Genomic DNA, 17519 nt, shown 5'->3' with positions numbered 1-17519 from the left:
TTTTAAAAATTGTTCTAGCACTTAATATTTAAATGTAAAATAGCAAACAACCAAATAAATCTATTCAGATCATTGAAATACATTTTGTGCAAATAATAGATGCTGAGGAACAGAAGTAATTGAAATGAAGAAGTATGTAAAATATTACATACTGAAGAAAGAAAAGAAGAGTCTGTCTTCTCTTTTGAGACTCAAAGGCATGGAGACAGAAAGGACAATACAAAGTGTTCAGAAGCAATGAAAGAGAAGTACAATATGGGTAATGAGACATTTCAAAGAGAGAAGACATCACAAAATAAATATTTAAGGCTTAAAATGTTAAAGTATTCAATAGGGAGAAACTACAATGAATAGCAAAAAAAAAGTGCACTATTTTTAATGCAGTTGCACTAATATGAAAGTTTCGGAGTGGCTTTTCATTAAAATTCAGTCCATTGGAAAAGAAATTATTATAGTTCTTTCTCTATTTGGTCAATAAGCAGAGAAAGAGAACCATGGCAATAAAGCAACTGGAATTATCAAAGTAGGAGGTAATCAAAGAGCATATCAGCCCTTGGACAAGGGTGGGTAATAGACGTCACAAAGTTCCTAAAGGAGGGAAAAAAGGGTCCAATTGTCCTGAGATCTGTCAAGTTTACGTAAAACAAAAACAAAAAATAGTATCTAGGGAACAGTCACAGACGGTGGCATCATCTAGAAAATTGGAAGGACATGATGGAGTGGAGATTCAATATTCTGTTATATTTCTTAACCAGTATGCCTACCCAACAAAATTTATTCATTCAACAAACATTTATTGTCTTCTGTGTGCCAGGCACAGTTGAGTGTGGGTTGAAAACAGTAATAAACGTAAAAGTATTATTATTGCCTCAAAAAGAAATTCTGTAGCACAATTTATAAGTACATAAGTAGCCTTTCAAGTTATGGGGTCTACTATTCTATATGGCCAGGGATGTTGGACCTTTTGGCCTTCTGACATTCAGATAATTCATGGCAAAAACTGCATAAATACTGGATAAGAGACTTAATTACAGTGTGTTTAAAACTTTTCTTTGGGGGAAAAAAAAGCCTTATTGTTTTATCAATTACTTATCAAATATATGCATAGAATCAATTAGTGAGTTTTATTACCTGTAGTTAAAAAGATAACTTTTAAGGACTGTTGAGTACATTATATTAAAGAAATTAGCTGAGTGACTTAATTTTTAAATACCCCATTACAATTCTTCCCATAAACTAATGGAAACCAAAACTATAAAGAAAGAAATAAGGGTGAAATGCCTTTCAGATAGGACAATCAAGTAGGCTGTTATGATATGCACTTTAATGTTTATAATGAGAAAAGAGGTGATGAGGAATGCAAGAGAACATTGCGTGCAGGCTTTCCTAGAAAATGACGAAAAAGCATTTATATCACTCCGTATATTTGTAGCACTTAATTTCTAAGTCACCTGTTAGGAGCTGATTAAATGCATGCCTACCTTTCCTGATCCCTCCATCAGAAGCACACGTGTAATCACCTGTCGTCAGTAGGAAACATGTTTCCCCTCTTCTGTTTTTGTCTCTGGTACTAGAGCGTCTGATGGGGAGCCTTTCTGGGGGTGATAATGGCGGCTCACTTCCTGTACTGTCGTCACCTGATAACACCGGTCACAGCACCATGCCCATTGACAGACAGTGATGGATGAGGAAATGAGACAGTACAAAGAGTTTACACGGAATGTCCATAGTACAGTCACTCGATATACAAAACACAATAATCACATCATGGTAAGAAAAAGGGTTTTCATCACTCATTACAAAAATTTACATGGAGCAAAATGGAAATGTGTTGAAAAGGAGAGAAATGTTCTTTGGGAAGTTTTAATTGCATTTTGGATTCTACCTAATAGGAAATGGACTTTCACAGAACTAATATAAACTCAAAATAAGTGTGATAATGACGTAGCACACACATTAATATCTTACGATTTTTGACATGCTATCTAGTTATTGTGAATAAGAATCTTTAAAAGTGGAATCTATTTAAGGAAAAACTCCTAGGTACGTATTTGGTTTTGGAGTTCTTTAAGACACATGCTTATAATATTTGCAGAAAGCAACTTTCCAAAAAAATCTTAATAAAAATAATCCCAAAACTCACTTTGTGTCCAGGGTCTCCATTCTGAAGTGAAAAATATTTTTGAGCATAACAGTGGAATAAGATTAACTTCTCCAAATGTGCCCTTGAAACAACTGTTTACTTCTATATGCTTGCCAAAGACGTCTGCATCCTATTGGCCTAGATGCTAGCTTGTTATAATAATATTTATTTACCCAGGCTGAGAGTGTGTCCTGTTTCTCATGCCCTTCATAAAGACTATGCACAGGTACTCTGAGAACAGCCCGATGAGACTAGCAACACCAACTAAACTCCACCTTTCATAAAGACATTCTTTGCCTTATGGTTTTCAGATATATTGACAGAATTTGCAGAACAATGTACTAAGTAAGCATAGGGATCTTTATGAATAAAATCTTTAAAAAGCAGTTTAGTTCCAGCCACATTTTTTTCCCATTTACTTTGTATAAACTTCTGGAAGCTAATGAAGGAACCTATGAAAATGTTACCTGCCTTTTTTGTTTGTTTGTTTGCTTGTTTTGTGTAATTGGTGTTATTTCAAAATCATGTGAAAGTATTCACATGGGATTATCATAAATCATTTTTCTACAAGAAAAAGATTAAATATATCTACGTTACAGGGAATGCACATATCTTAAATTTTCAGAGTGGGCTGAAAGGTAATTAAATCGTTCAATCTATAAAATATTTCATCTGTACCAGACACAATAGAGTAGAGAGCACATTACTGACTATCATTGTGGCAAAATGAACATTAATTTACAGTCAGTGTCCTCCAGATTAACTATGGCAATGGAGAGGGGTAGGGATTCAGCAGTAGATCACCCAAAATTCAGTTTGGGAGGGGAACAGAGCCCAATGCATGGTGTGTAAAAAAGGAAATCCACAGGGAAGTTCAACTTTGCCATTGATAAGACAAAGCAGATCATCTACCTCCAGGAAAATGGTGAATTTATTATATTACATAGCATCTTACCCAATCTAAAGGTATTATACTGAATATCCTAAGTTAATAATGAAAATTTAATCAATCCTCTAGAAAATTGCTAGGGACGACTTTTATTATCAAAAAGGCTATCTTCCATATCACCTTTTTGGTGTTCAGGCTATTGAAATATAAGCATCCATTCTTTTTAAGTAACTGCTTCTTGTGAAATAGGTTGAGATGCATGAGCCCATGTGGCAGAGATAAAACTGAGACAAACACACCAAGCCAAATGATAAGGAAATCAACATTTCGAGAATGAAAGATGGAAAATGGTCAGTATCATACCATCACATCGTGCAGGGGAACAAAGAAACATTGGCACAAAAGCAACAAACAGGCAAAAGAAAATATTGGCACCATCAGCAAAGGGCATTCCCACTAAAGCAGGAAAACTCTATAGACCAGCTATGCAGGCTTCTACTTGGAATCTTACTGAGAAAAGCTACAGTCTAGCTGTCTACAAGCCTGACACAAACACATGTACTGTGAACGGGTAGAACTGAAAACTCAGGAACATTTGCAGACGATGAAAATGGTTGCCTTCTACCTGAGGGACATACTGGTCTATAAAGTGTTTAGTGGCATGCATTTGAAATTGTGCCTTACCTGATCTGTTATGTTCCAGAAGCCGATTGTCTTTGCCCAGACACGTGTCACCCTGTGTGCTGTTGCAGGCCATATTTAATTCTGTCTTGCAAAAAGTAGGTGAGCTTGCCTGAGGGGCAGGAGGGATGTGCTTCTTTCTTTTTCTTGGAAGTTTCTGCTTCGCCATTGCCAAGGAGTAGTACATTCCAAAGTTGTTGACAATGACAGGCACTGGCATGGCTATTGTGAGCACTCCAGCCAGAGCACACAGGGCTCCCACCAGCATCCCTGACCATGTTTGGGGGTACATATCCCCATAGCCCAAGGTAGTCATGGTCACTACAGCCCACCAGAAGCCAATTGGAATGTTTTTAAACTGCGTGTGCTCACTAGCTGAAGGGTCGTTAGGTTGAGCTCCTACTCTCTCGGCATAGTAGATCATGGTAGCAAATATCAAAACTCCTAGAGCCAGGAAGATTATCAGCAGCAAAAATTCATTAGTACTAGCTCGAAGAGTGTGTCCAAGCACCCTCAGACCTACAAAATGGCGGGTGAGCTTGAAGATTCTCAGGATCCTCACAAATCTTACCACCCTGAGGAAGCCAAGTACATCTTTAGCAGCTTTGGATGACAGCCCACTGAGTCCCACCTCTAAGTAGAAGGGTAGGATGGCCACAAAGTCAATGATATTCAAGAGATTTTTGATGAATTCAAGTTTATTAGGGGAAAAAATGATACGGACTAAAAATTCAAAAGTAAACCACACCACACACACTCCTTCTACATACGTCAAGGCAGGATCCGTTTCGATTTCATATTGCAGAACAACACTTGTGCCATTGATGACTGGCTCTGTCTTGTTTTTAACAATATTGAAAGCTTCATGTGTTTCCAGGCAAAAGGTTGTGATTGAAACCAGGATGAAGAATAAAGAAGCAAAAGCAATAAACTGTAGGGGGAAAAGAAGAAATAAAAAAAGAAACAAAGAGAGAGTGATCTGAACTATAGTATACTTTGATCCAAATCTAAGAGCATCGATCCCTGCAGATGAAAAAAAATAAAAGCATATTTGGAAATTTTGCTTGGGATGTCACTCAAGTGAAAGAAGAGATGCATAGGTATCATTAATTAGAGTTGCACATGTAATGTGTTTCAAGTTCTGTTTTCTGCTTATATAGGTAAAACTTTTGCTTTATGTTGGAAAATAATTTCTTGACTCTTTTGAATAAGAAAATACACCTGTTAAGAGAGCATAACAATCAATCCAAAACAATGTTAAAGGGCAATAGACTGAAAAAAAATAATAAATGTACACAGTGGCTCCAGATATTGTTTCTGATCCTACAAATCTTCATGTATTAGATCATGTTTTACATCTATAAATATAAGGTGCAGTCCACACTGATGAAAATTTGGAAGCCACATGCATTTTTAACCATAAATAAAATGTTCAAGTTGTTATGAGGTAAGAACATGAAAAAAAAATTTTTTTTGAGTTATGTTACAGTTAAATTGTATCAACTTAAGGTGGAGACTTGTCCAAAAGAACCATCTAGAGATGAAGAGTAGGCAACAAGACTGAAGACAGAGAAACAGAATTAAGGAACAAATTAAAAGACAGTTTTCTTTCTCACCTGAAAAAGAACTCCGAGTGTTAGAGGAAAATGCTATAAAACTGTAGGGTTTCTTTTTTATTCAAGTTTTTATTTCATTTCTTCAGTCAATAATATGTGAATACACACATCTACTAACACAGAATAATAATAAAAGCTCTCACTTACATAGTTCTTACTAGTGCCAGACACTCATAAAAGCAAATTACATAATTAACTCATATCAATACTCATAACAGCACTATGACTACCATATTTTACAGTTCTGCAATATTCACACAGAAATTAAGCTACTTTTCCAAGTCATAAGACACAAAGTGATAGAACTAAGACACTAACCTGACAAGTTTCGCCTCCAATTGTTTTGTTAACTACCAAACTCTTGCATGTTGAACACAAATATGTTGAAAAATTTATTTATCTTGGGGTCGCATACTTCTTAATATTCAAGATCTGAAAACTTAACACCCAGTTTGAGTGAATGGTACTGTTGCAGACAGTAGCAGAGGCTTCCAAAGAAGCCAGCAGATTCCTAGTGCTCTCTGCTAATGCTCTCAGATTTAGCACGCGTAATGAGCGCCAAGAGATTGCCTCTTGAATATCCAAATTAAGTAATCATTTAGGAGCAAGAGGTCATCAGTCAGGTGCAGGATAGCCCTTTTCAGAAATAATAGGGTGTATCCAAATCTCAAACCTGTCCCCTAATACCTATTCCCCACCAAGCCATTGAAAAGATCTAAGTTTCAAGAAGAGATTGAAAACTACCTCATTTTTTCCTGGTAGAGTTTCAATGTAAGCGATATACAAAAGGATGAAAAAAATCTTAGGATGATGATTATCTGCCTTAAAGAACCACCTCAAATTCTGAAGTTGTTCCTATGCAATGTAGCAGTGAGTACATTGTTCATATAGTATTATACAGCATGCCATTTTTATGGCTTTGACTTATTTCCCCATGCATATCTTCCCATTTCCTTTGGTTTTGACATTATGGTTTCACTAATATCTTTCCCAGACATAATGCAAGATGTTAACATGTTCTCACTCAGCTTTCTCTTTGTACAAATAAATATATGGTTCTGTTAAAATCAACTACTTGTCGTAACAGGATCGCTAAGACCTTTTAGATACTTTAAAAGATGATATCTTTCGGAGGAAGAATCAATTATCCTTGATTCATGCATTACTTCTTAATCTGATCACAATTTTATCTATAGATTTGAGAGTCACCGTTGTTTCTGATTCCCCCGAAATCTTTTTTTGTCTTTAGAGCCCTGCTGGTGTATATATATTGACTCCCCCACCAAGCGACTCCCCACACTCTAGTCTCCAGCATTTCAGACTGAGTGTCAAAAGTTTTAGTGCACACATTCTATCTATGAGGCAGGTACAGAATAGTAGGCAGTTAAAGTAAGCTGCAATTTTATTTTATGCTTCTAGTGTTCTTCAGTCAGCATTTTTTCAGCTAACTTTGCAGTCTCAAACTCTGTCCACCCACATTCATGTAGTGAATTGATTGGGACTTCCCAGCATTGCTCTTCCAGAATCTGTTCTAGCTTCCCAGCCTACCTCTCATACAACAAAGACAATTTTCGAGTGTACTTTGATGCTTGTCAACACAAAACACTGGGATCTTTTCCGATCGTACATTTTCCTACTCTTCATTTATTCATTCAGCAAGTATGAATTAGGTGCTTCTCTATGCCAGGCCACAGGATGAGGGCGTTAATGTAACCGTAGTTAACAAAACACTGTGCCTGTGTTTGAGTAATTCACAATCTATTAGGGACGCAGGCATTAAATAATTAACCACACAAAAATTATATAATTACAATTGTGATAAATGCAATGAAGGATAGAAAGGATCAAAAAAAGGGGGGCTTTATTTTAAGACTGAGGTGTCATAGAAACCTCTGACAAAATAACTGCAGACTGAAATTTGAGGGATAAATGAAGGTTGACCCGATGGAAAGGGGAGACTGGTCTATAGCACAGTAGGAAGTTTTAACAAAAAGTCTGGACTTTTTCCATCTCACTTTCTCAAGTGATGCCTTTACTGAAACACCACAGGAGAAGCAGGTCCTTCCAAATCTGCCTCTTCTGCACGAATTGTCATGATTAAAGCCCAACCTAGCACAGAGACCCTGACTTTTTCGAAGTTAACCTCTTTTTCTGAAGAGCTATAAATAAACCAGAAATATTACCTGGGTTTTAAAATGAGGCTGTAAGGTGACTTTAGAGCAGTTTGGTTGCTGGTGGTACTCCTTTAGACTTGTTGGCCTATTGGGAGAGCGATAGAATTCACTTATCTTAAATTATTGTATCAGCCCCATTGTTTGGAATGCAGTAAAAAGAAAAGATATATGTTAATGTGGTTTCTAATGTAAAGCACTATGTAAACACTAGAAATCATTATTATATATATTTTAGTATACTTTAAAAATATATCATTAGTATCTCAATGAGAACTACTAGAACCTGACGTTTATGTTCATTAAATGAGTTATTATGTTGTCAGAAAAAGGTCAAGAGAGTCAGAAGGTACCACCACACTTGGTGGTTGGAATTTAAGGAACATGAATCATCTTGTTAAACTGCCCATTTTGCCCACCCATATACCTAGAAAAGGAGTTTGGTCATATTTATTAGAACATACCTGGAGAGCTTACACAAATGTGAATTCCTCACTGTCCACACCAGATATCAGACACAGATTCTTTTGTTTGGGGAGAAGGAATTTGCATTTAACAAGCATTCATGGTGATTCCTATACATACTAAAGTTTGAAAAACACTGTTTCACTGTGTTTTCAACTTGATAATACAAGGTTGATAACTCATTATTAAATGAATTGGAGAAGTTTCTAAATTACAAGCATTTGTAGAATCTTCCTAAACCTTAATAAAAATAGTTCACTGCCTCTTATATTATAGGACGTTTGTGCCTGTGTGTGTGTGTGTATGTGTGTCTTTGTGTGTGTGTTGTGACATAATTCTGGCTTCTACACAAGTATTGGTGAGTAAACTAAGCAACTCAGCCTCTCTATATACACAATTCTAAGACACAAAACTTTGAAAATCAAAAGTTGTCTGTTTTTACAAGTCACTCGGAACTTGAATTTATCAATATTTTTATTAGCATTATTTAAAGAACCACATCATGGTTTTGTATTTGTATTATTCTTCATTGTAATTTTTATAGTTCCGTATATATTTAGCTTTTACGGACTTCGTAAATCTGCCAGAGTGTGATAATAGTATAATAGGAAAATAAAAAGAGTATAAAAAAAGAAACAAACTGTCATTCTGGGAGAGAGATACTCATCTCAGAAGTACATGAGTGTTTTACTTTAAAAAACAAGCTAGATAGGCCATTTTTTTTTATTAATAAAGTCTAAAATCACTACTAGGTATGGTTTAGAATGAGAGGGCTGTAACAGAGAACCAAAATAGTCTTCATAATAACGTGGTAGGAAATTGGAAGTTGTCTTCTGTCAGCTTAAAAGTGGGGAAGTTGGAAGAAAGTTGAAATCTGGAGAGAAAGAAATGGGAAAGGTCTCTAAGGAGGAGGAAAGGCCCATAGTGGGAGGGGTAAGCAAGTGAGAAATCCCTGTTTAGGTGCAGCAAAGGAACTTTGGGATACGGATGGAGTGTATCAAATTTTAAGATGATGCTTTCTCTGTTATGCCTTCAGTAAAAGGTGGTTGTACAATAGCCTGGCATTGATGGTACTTTGAGTGATGAAGGTATTGGGCCATGGGAGGACAAAAAGAGGAGAGCGATCAACCATGGAGGCAAGATACACAGTGAAGCTCAAAAACATAGGAGAGTAAAAGGAAATCAGGAGAAATATAGCCCTTGTGAAAATATTTGGAGACATCAGGAGAGACTGATTTCCCAATGGAATGAAGAATAGGAGCTCAGTTTATTAGGAACTTAGTTTGAGTATCAGATGAAAAAGTGACCCCAGAAGCCTTGAAGACCTAGAGTCATCCAGAGGCAACACTTGGACTCCATTATCAAGGAATTTGTACACTTCAGTTGAACTTAATTCTAAGAGACTTGGATATAGAAAATGTCTTCTTTTTTTCTGACTCAGTAAGTTAAGCTGAACTGGGTAAATAGGTTAGATTGAATAATATTAAGGAAAAGAAATTAAAAAGGAAAGAAATGGGGGAAAAAGAAGGTTTTATTTGTTTGTCTCCTTCATTGAGCTGGGAATTGTTTAAGGACTGGAATGATGTCATATTCATTTTTGTACCTCCTGCTTTTGGCGCAGTGGTTAGTATTTAGTATGGCTGGCTGGGAGGATGGATGGAAGGATGAAAGAAGTAATGAAAGAATAAATACATTAACAAAATAATAAGGTAGACCACATTCTAGTGGAAATCTAAATGATTTGAGAAAAAGGAAATGACAGAAATGAAACAATAAAATATGCATATTGAGGCAAAAAAGCCAAATTTACAGCAGAAGCAAATTGAACTGGTCTATAGGTCCACACATTGCCATTAGTAGCTTCCATTAATTCTGCTAATGGAGTCTTATCAAGGAGTTGGGGAAGAAAAGCACATTGCCATCTCTCTCTTTCTCTTCCTCTGTGATAAGACCAGAAACTCTTACAGGCATTAAATGAAATAATGAAATAATTAAAATATTAGAAAGCTTTCTAGAAGGTGTTATCATGCTGACTTAATTCACAGAACTGATGTATCATCTCAGGCAGTTTCAGAAGGGATATATATGTCCTGCTAAAATATTGGCTTGTGGATCCAATGAGTAGCCATTTTTTTCTCCATAAGCCCAGTGTCCATGATTGGCTAGAGTGCCCAATACTCTGTTTTAATTTAGTTTTGTTTTGTTTCTAATTAGCAACCATGGAAAAAAAGCCCTCAGAGTGCCGTTCTACATAGAAGATATTATGTCAATCTGCCTCAGTGCAAAGATTTAAGTAGATCTCCAAGTACATATAATAGGCTAAGAGAAAGAGGGGAAAAGCAGGTCATATTTTTGTTTCATCATTTTCTCTTTCCTCTTAGCATTAAAACTGATATAACTGAACTCTATCTATAACTAGCTCAAAAGGGTCAAACATAATGAGGACCAGACTGATTAAGTGGCCTTCCTCTGTGCTCCCATAGCCCAGGATCACTGATGTAGCAATTTTCACACACTTTTCTTACTGATTTCACACGTCTAAAAATTGTTCAAAGAGAAGAACTTAATACCTATCCCTAGAGCCAAAGACAGAGCTTCAATGATGGCAAGAAGTAGGTGCTCAGTTCTTGTGAAATTAGTGAAAGAACACGTTTTTGAAATATGTTTACTTGGTATGTAAAAATTCCACTGGCTCCAACACAGAATCTGTCCTTTAAAAGTCACCTCAAAAAAGAAAAAAAAAAAGGGAGGGAGGGAACCTGGGTAGCTCAGTTGGTTAAGCATCTGACTCTTGATTTTGGCTCAGGTCATGATCTCAGGGTCGTAAGATCAGAGTGACTCCGTGCTGAGCGTGGAAGCTTTTTAAGATTTTCTCTTCCTCTCCCTCTGCCCCTTGCCTCTCGTGCACATGCATGCACTATCTCTCTCTCTAATAATTAATTAAAAATTAAAAATAATAAAAAATAAAAGTCATCCTATTATTTCACAAGTAAAAACCTCAACCTATATCTTAAAGGGGGAAAAAACCTGAAGAAAAAATTAAACTTACCTCTATTTGAAAATAAGAGTCAATGAGATAATTTAATAGTTAGAAATCAACATTTTTAAGACAAGTTACCTAAAACATAGATTTTGCCATGGCCCATGAATTCCAATCCTTCAAAGAGATTCCCATTGAAGGACTGGAATTCATGGGCCATGGCAAAGAAAAGCCTGAAATTTCTTCTTAACCTTGACAGTCACCTTGAAAATGGACTCCTCACATCAGGAAATTGAGGACACTGAATTTTGTCAATTAAGACTGTGAAAATAGCCATTGATTTAATAAGACATTTAGAAGGGAGGAGTTTTCTTTCCTCCTTGATTTCCTCTCACTTGTAAAAGATGATGAACCATCACTCTTTGCTTTGAGATGATTTCTCACTTGCTCTCGCATCTTGCAGGGACTCCATGTGCTAAAACTAAATGAGTTCTTTGGATTATGGTTGCAATACTTGGTCTGAGATCAGCTTTAAATATTCTTTGTATGTAAATACTGATAAACTTGTCTGGATGATGATCAGGGTTGCCTGACCTCTTGAGTTTTCCTGCGAAGGGCATTAGGTACATTGTACTGGGGTTATGATTCATGGAAGCAATTGGTTAGGATCCCTCTTTTCTCTCAGGGAGCTAATGCTCTGAAAAGGGATCCCAGCACAATAGTTTTAATCAATGCTTGGGAGGACAGTTTTATTTTTATATACTACTATATTTATATAATATAGTTTTTATATAGTAACAGTTTTATTTTTATATAATATGCTAGTGGACTGGGTTAGCCAAGAGGAAGACAGCTTTAACAGACAGTTGTCTGCCTTAAGAAGAGGTGTCAGATTTCAGATTAAGTTGTGAAAGCCTGAAGAATGTTGCAGTAAACACCATTTAAGAGTTCATAGTGTAGTGTAGGAATGAAGATCCTTGAAGCAACTATGGAGGAAGATCCTAAATTGCAAAGGTTTGCTGTTACCAGCTTTCAACCCAAGTCAATTAAGCCAACCTATATTATCATAAAACTGCTAAAATGCTGCATCTGGTTAAATAGGCAAAGAGTTTGCTTTATTTGCCTTGTGTGCCCACCCTGCCCTATAATTATAAAGATGGAATGAATTGTAACATTTAGTTTAATATATATATGTATGTATACACAAAGGAATTTCAGCGTTTTCAATTCCACATGAGGTATATCTACCTTTAGCTTGCATTTTAAGGACATTATGGATTTTCCAAATGCTTCACTCCTATTATGCCCATTCTGAGTTTCTCTCTTAAATAATTAAATAAAGACATGAACAAGGACTTCCAATAATGAAGAATCAGAGCCCACAGTGCCTCCCAATCAAAAATTTCCATTTTTAGAAATTTACTCTGGTAAAATTTGTATAGAAAAGTACAAGGATATATGTAGAAAGACATTCACTAAAGCATTATTTGTAAAAAAAAAAAAAAAAAAGTAAATGCCCACAAGTCAATGTTATGTCCATAATATAGCATTACAAAGAATGAGGAAGATAAATATGTCCTGATATGAAATGATATCCAATGAAACATTAAACAAAAAGATGGCTGTGGCATAATATCCAGAGTCTAATACCATTTCTTTCTCTGTGTACAACTAATGCATGCAAATAAATAGCAACACTACACTTTAGCAGTGGTTATGTCTGAGTGTAAGAGTGGCATCTTGCGAATGTGTTGCTAATGGAGAATTATAACTGAGTCTATAAATATCTTTAAAGTTTAAAATTTTTACAAAATTTTTGATCATGTATTATGTTTTATTTTAAAACAAAATTCAAAGAAAATACTAACCAAGAGAGGATTAAACTTGGATCTTCATTCTCAGTGACCATTAAACTGACTTTATTACTCCATAGAAATTATTTATTGGCAGATTGCCATTTTTCTTCTTTTCTACAGCACCTTCAATTTAGCAAATGCTCTTAATTATGTATGTATTCAAGTCTCATATACTAGCTTTGCTGTAATTAACAAGAATGTGGTGTTGTTCACAGAACTGTGGTCTCTAGAGAAAGAAAATACTCTCTTTCATTAGTGAGACTATCCTCAAGTGCCAACCAAGTAGGGACAACTAGAGCCCGGTGTCTGCTGGTTCCATGCAGAGTTGACAATTACTTCAGCCTCTTTTGAGGCTGGTAAAATCAACTTCTCTTCATTCAAGTTTTACTGTTTAAAAGCAGTTTCACAAACTTTATTTTATTTTTGATATTGAATTAGATTTTTCCTCAATGGGGATACCACACACATACATGATTACTAAATGCAGAAATCAGTGAAGAAGGTGAAGAAGATTAAGCTAAGGTAACTGTAGATAATCATATGTGTGTTTAAAACACATTTTATGTTTTATATTTATATCTATGTGTAAAATGTGTTTATATGTATAGATAGATATGTATGATATACATAGGCATAGATTATATATAGATATGAATATATTATATAGATAGGTATAAAGTAGAAATAAAACAATATAAGATTTAGATTTCTCAAATCAAGAAATGTACCCAAATATTATTTTTGGCCACTGAAACTTATATGATCCCTGATAAATATTTTCCACCATGTTTTTATCTTATCCAATATAAATGCACATCATTCTCTCTACATTTTTTTCTATGCCACAGACTGATTTCCTGAAAATTTTATTTGGCCTATCCACTCACACCCAAGTGTAATTTTTCAGGATCCAGGCAAGCGAGGCCTATACATAACGTTAGTATTATCACAACAAATTACTGGTGTTCAAAGTTAGGTAACTGAATTTAAAAGTCATCAAATATGGGGGCACTTGAGTTGCTCAGTCGGTTAAGCATCTAACTCTATTTCAGCTCAGGTCATGATCTCAGGGTTGTGAGATCAAGCTCCACATTGGGCTCCCTGTTGGGCTCCGCACTGGGCATGGAGCCTATTTAAGATTCTCTCTCTCCCTCTTCCTAACCCTCTCCCCCTCAAGCTCGCGTGCATGCTCTCTCTCTAAAAATAAAATAAAATAAATAAAATAAAATAAAAGTGTAATTAATTTTTTGCATGAAAATAATTTTTACAATTTTTTTATTAGAGTAAAGAAGAATTTTACACTTTTAGTCACAAGAATAACAGATTATATAGTCATTTCATAACATAAACATAAAAATAGGAAAATTGTAATTCCTAAATTCCAATTATTGAAAACTCCCTCCAAAATTTCCATATTTAACACATTAATTTGTCTTAAATTTATTTTTAATTGATTCAATTCGTCTTGGAATAATATGACCTATACCACCATGATCTAGGAATACCTAGGAGGTCACATTTTTAAACCCTATTGACTGTAAGTCCTAGGCTAACAGTCACTTTCCAAATTAAATTATCCAAGAATCCTTGGTTTAACTTAGCTGCAAGTGAGGGAGGTAAAGAGAATGTTAGTTGAAGGTGAAGGGAGGTGACTAGTTTACAAACATTTGCTAAAGATTTGTTGACTCTGATAAGTCTGTTTTTTCAACACAGTGGCACTGTGGTTAAAACCTACTCTACAGAGTGCCATGTATTCCTGTCTAGCTTGCTGGGGCACCTGTGCTGGTCCAGATCCCTGTACGAGCTTCAGTCCCAAATGTTTATCATTCTCTTTTTCCATATCTGCTTGATCAGTAATCCTTTCTAAAACATAACCATATTCACAGAGAGCCAAGTCCTGAGAGTCTTCCAAGACCATCCATATCTCCAATGGAGTGGGCCTTTCCCCCTTCTTCCCCACATTTACATATTTAAATTAGGGCTTTAGTAAGCATTCCTTTTTCCTCAAGATCATTTTGTTTGATGGATATTTGTTCTTCCTTGCTATGAAGCCTGGGTCAGGACACCTCCAATCTACCCTAGTCTACTTTAGCAAGTATGCCTATGTGGAGAGAGGATACTGGAGTCTCAGTTCCTCTTCTGCCTGAAAATCTTGGGTGCTCTTACAAATAGTTGCAGATTCTTCCCAGAGTCAAAGTTTCTGTATTCCACAAAACAAAAGCCCCTGGGTAACTGGTAATTTCATTACAAGAAGCAAAAAAGTCATATTTAAAATAGGGAGGGATTGATTGTCTATGTAATTGGAAATCCAATAGGGCCAACTTTGATGTCGCTTGCTTAAGCAATTGAACTATATCAACAGCTATCAGAGTGTGGCCTGGAACTTCTAGTGGTCCAGAGACCCTTTTCTTAGGTCTATAAAATCAAAATTAGTTTGAAATAATATTAAAATATTTTTTGCTTCTTTCATTCTCAGTGTCATACCAGTTTACAGAAGAGTTTTCCAGACGCTACATGATGTGGTATTACAACAGAGTGAATGCACCAAAAAGACATGAGAATCCAGTCCACTTTCTATTACATCAGACATGGAAAAGATAAGCAAAAATGTAAAACAATGCCACTTTTCTCACTTTACTTTTCCTCTTCTAGAAATTTTATTCTTTTTAAAAATTTATTTTTCTAAGTCACGGAGATGTATGGCATAGGGAATATAGTCAATGATATTGTAATAACTATATGGTGACAGAAGGCAACTAGACTTATTGTGGGGATCATTTCATAATGTATACAAATATCAAACCACTATTATGTATACCTGAAACTAATAGGATATTGTATGCCATTTATACTTCAGTTAAAATTTATTTTCATTAGGGGCACCTGGGTGGCTCAGTTGGTTAAGCGACTGCCTTCGGCTCAGGTCATGATCCTAGAGTCCTGGGATCGAGTCCTCCATCGGGCTCCCTGCTCAGCAGGGAGTCTGCTTCTCCCTCTGACCTTCCCCCATCTTGTGCTCTCTCTCACTCTCTCTCTCTCTCAAATAAATAAATAAAATATAGAAAAAATTTTTTTAAGTTATTTTCTTTTTTCTTTTTTTTATTATTATGTTATGTTAATCACCATACATTACATCATTAGTTTTTGATGTAGTGTTCCATGATTCATTGTTTGTGCATAACACCCAGTGCTCCATGCAGAACGTGCCCTCTTTAATACCCATCACCAGGCTAACCCATCCCCCCACTCCCCTCCCCTCTAGAACCCTCAGTTTGTTTTTCAGAGTCCATAGTCTCTCATGGTTCGTCTCCTCTTCCGATTTCCCCCCCTTCATTCAAAAAAGAAGATAGCAGGAGGGGAAGAATGAAAAAAGTTATTTTCATTAAAAATGTTCGCTCACATTACTGTGTTATGTCCTAATCCAGGAAAATAAGTATTTCCTAGGCCTTCTATAAATATTAATAGGGCCCACTGGTAACTCTATGCAAAGATCACAAGGTCTCCAAGGCAATCTTCAATACAATCATCTGCTTTCTTAGATTATAAAGTAAAATAAAAACATGCATTTATTATGTTAATAATTTTAAAACTGTCATGAATGAAATGAACACTAACCTAAGGAATTCTCAGTAGTCACAGAAATCTGGAATAATCAAAAATATCTGCATCAACTGCTCAAATACTAGAATCTCTTGAAATTTAGTAATCTCATCTACTTCTATGATTCCAATTGCCATCAATGAAACAGTGATAGCTCAAATGTCAATCTCCAACTTATACCTTTTTTGTGTATGATTTATCATAATTCCCCCAAGTCCACAAAGTTCTTCAGTCTCAATTAAATAATAAATGATATAATGACAATCAAAATAATAACTCTATTAGTCTGGGTTCTCCAGAGAAACAGAGCCAACAGGATATATATAAGTATACAGAAAGAGATTTATTATGAGGAATTAGCTCACATGATTATGGAAGTTGAGAAGTCTTACCATCTGCTGTCTGCCAGATGAAGGCTTAGGAAACCAGTGGGGTAGTACTGGTCCAAGTTTGAAGAACCTCAGAACCAGAGTAGTCAATGGTGTTAAGTCCCAGTCTGAGTCTGGTGACCCAAGAACCAGGAGCTCCAATGTTCAAAGTCAGAAGAAGATGGATATTCCCACTGAAGCAGAGAGAATGAATTCACCCTCCCTCTAACTTTTTGTTCTATTGGGCCCTTGACGGATTGGATAATGCTCAATCACACTGGTGAGGAGATCCTCTTCCCTCAGTCTACTGACTTAAATGCTAATCTCTTCCAGAAACACCCTCACAGACACATCCAGAAATGTTTACCAGCTATGTGGGCATCTGTTAGCCCAATCAAGTTGACACATAAAATTAACCATTTTATTAGTGAAGGTTTAAAAGACACTTCAAAGTCTACTTGTCTAATATATCACTCAAATCTGATCTTGCTATTCCATTATATATTTCTTTATTCTGAACCATCATTTATCAGTTAACCAGCTTAGTACTTAGATTACTTTTCTTTCTTCCCCAATACCTTCATCTGTTGTATCACCGAATCCTGTAGATTCTCAGACTTGAAATATCTCTAGTGTTTTTCTCCCTTCTCTACATTCCCAGTGCCAGTGGCCTAGTTTTTATTTTACCTTTCATTAGTTTTTCCTGGGTTACTAGGAATAAGTACTCCTTCAAGGGAACAAATGTGATTA

General features: G+C 35.8%; 1 protein-coding gene across 6 annotated transcripts in view; it reads right to left on the bottom strand.

The window, feature by feature from the left end:
- KCNC2 (potassium voltage-gated channel subfamily C member 2) overlaps positions 1–17519 on the bottom strand; it is a 191337-nt gene that overhangs the window by 5681 nt on the left and 168137 nt on the right. For 4 of the 6 annotated variants that reach the window (XM_021678567.1, XM_021678568.1, XM_021678566.1 and 1 more), the window contains exons 2-3: positions 3720–4644; positions 1482–1649 (exon numbers count right to left, since the gene is read on the bottom strand). In XM_021678567.1, coding sequence (XP_021534242.1) covers positions 1482–1649; positions 3720–4644 — 1093 coding nt within the window. Of the gene's footprint in view, positions 1–1481; positions 1650–3716; positions 4645–17519 lie in introns of all 6 variants that reach the window. The other 2 variants (XM_021678571.1, XM_021678570.1) reach the window with 1 other exon arrangement.

This window comes from Neomonachus schauinslandi, chromosome 5, assembly GCF_002201575.2.
Source record: "Neomonachus schauinslandi chromosome 5, ASM220157v2, whole genome shotgun sequence".
Classification (NCBI taxonomy): domain Eukaryota; kingdom Metazoa; phylum Chordata; class Mammalia; order Carnivora; family Phocidae; genus Neomonachus; species Neomonachus schauinslandi.
Note: the sequence above shows the minus strand (reverse complement) of the source record. Positions and strands in the feature narration are given on the sequence as shown.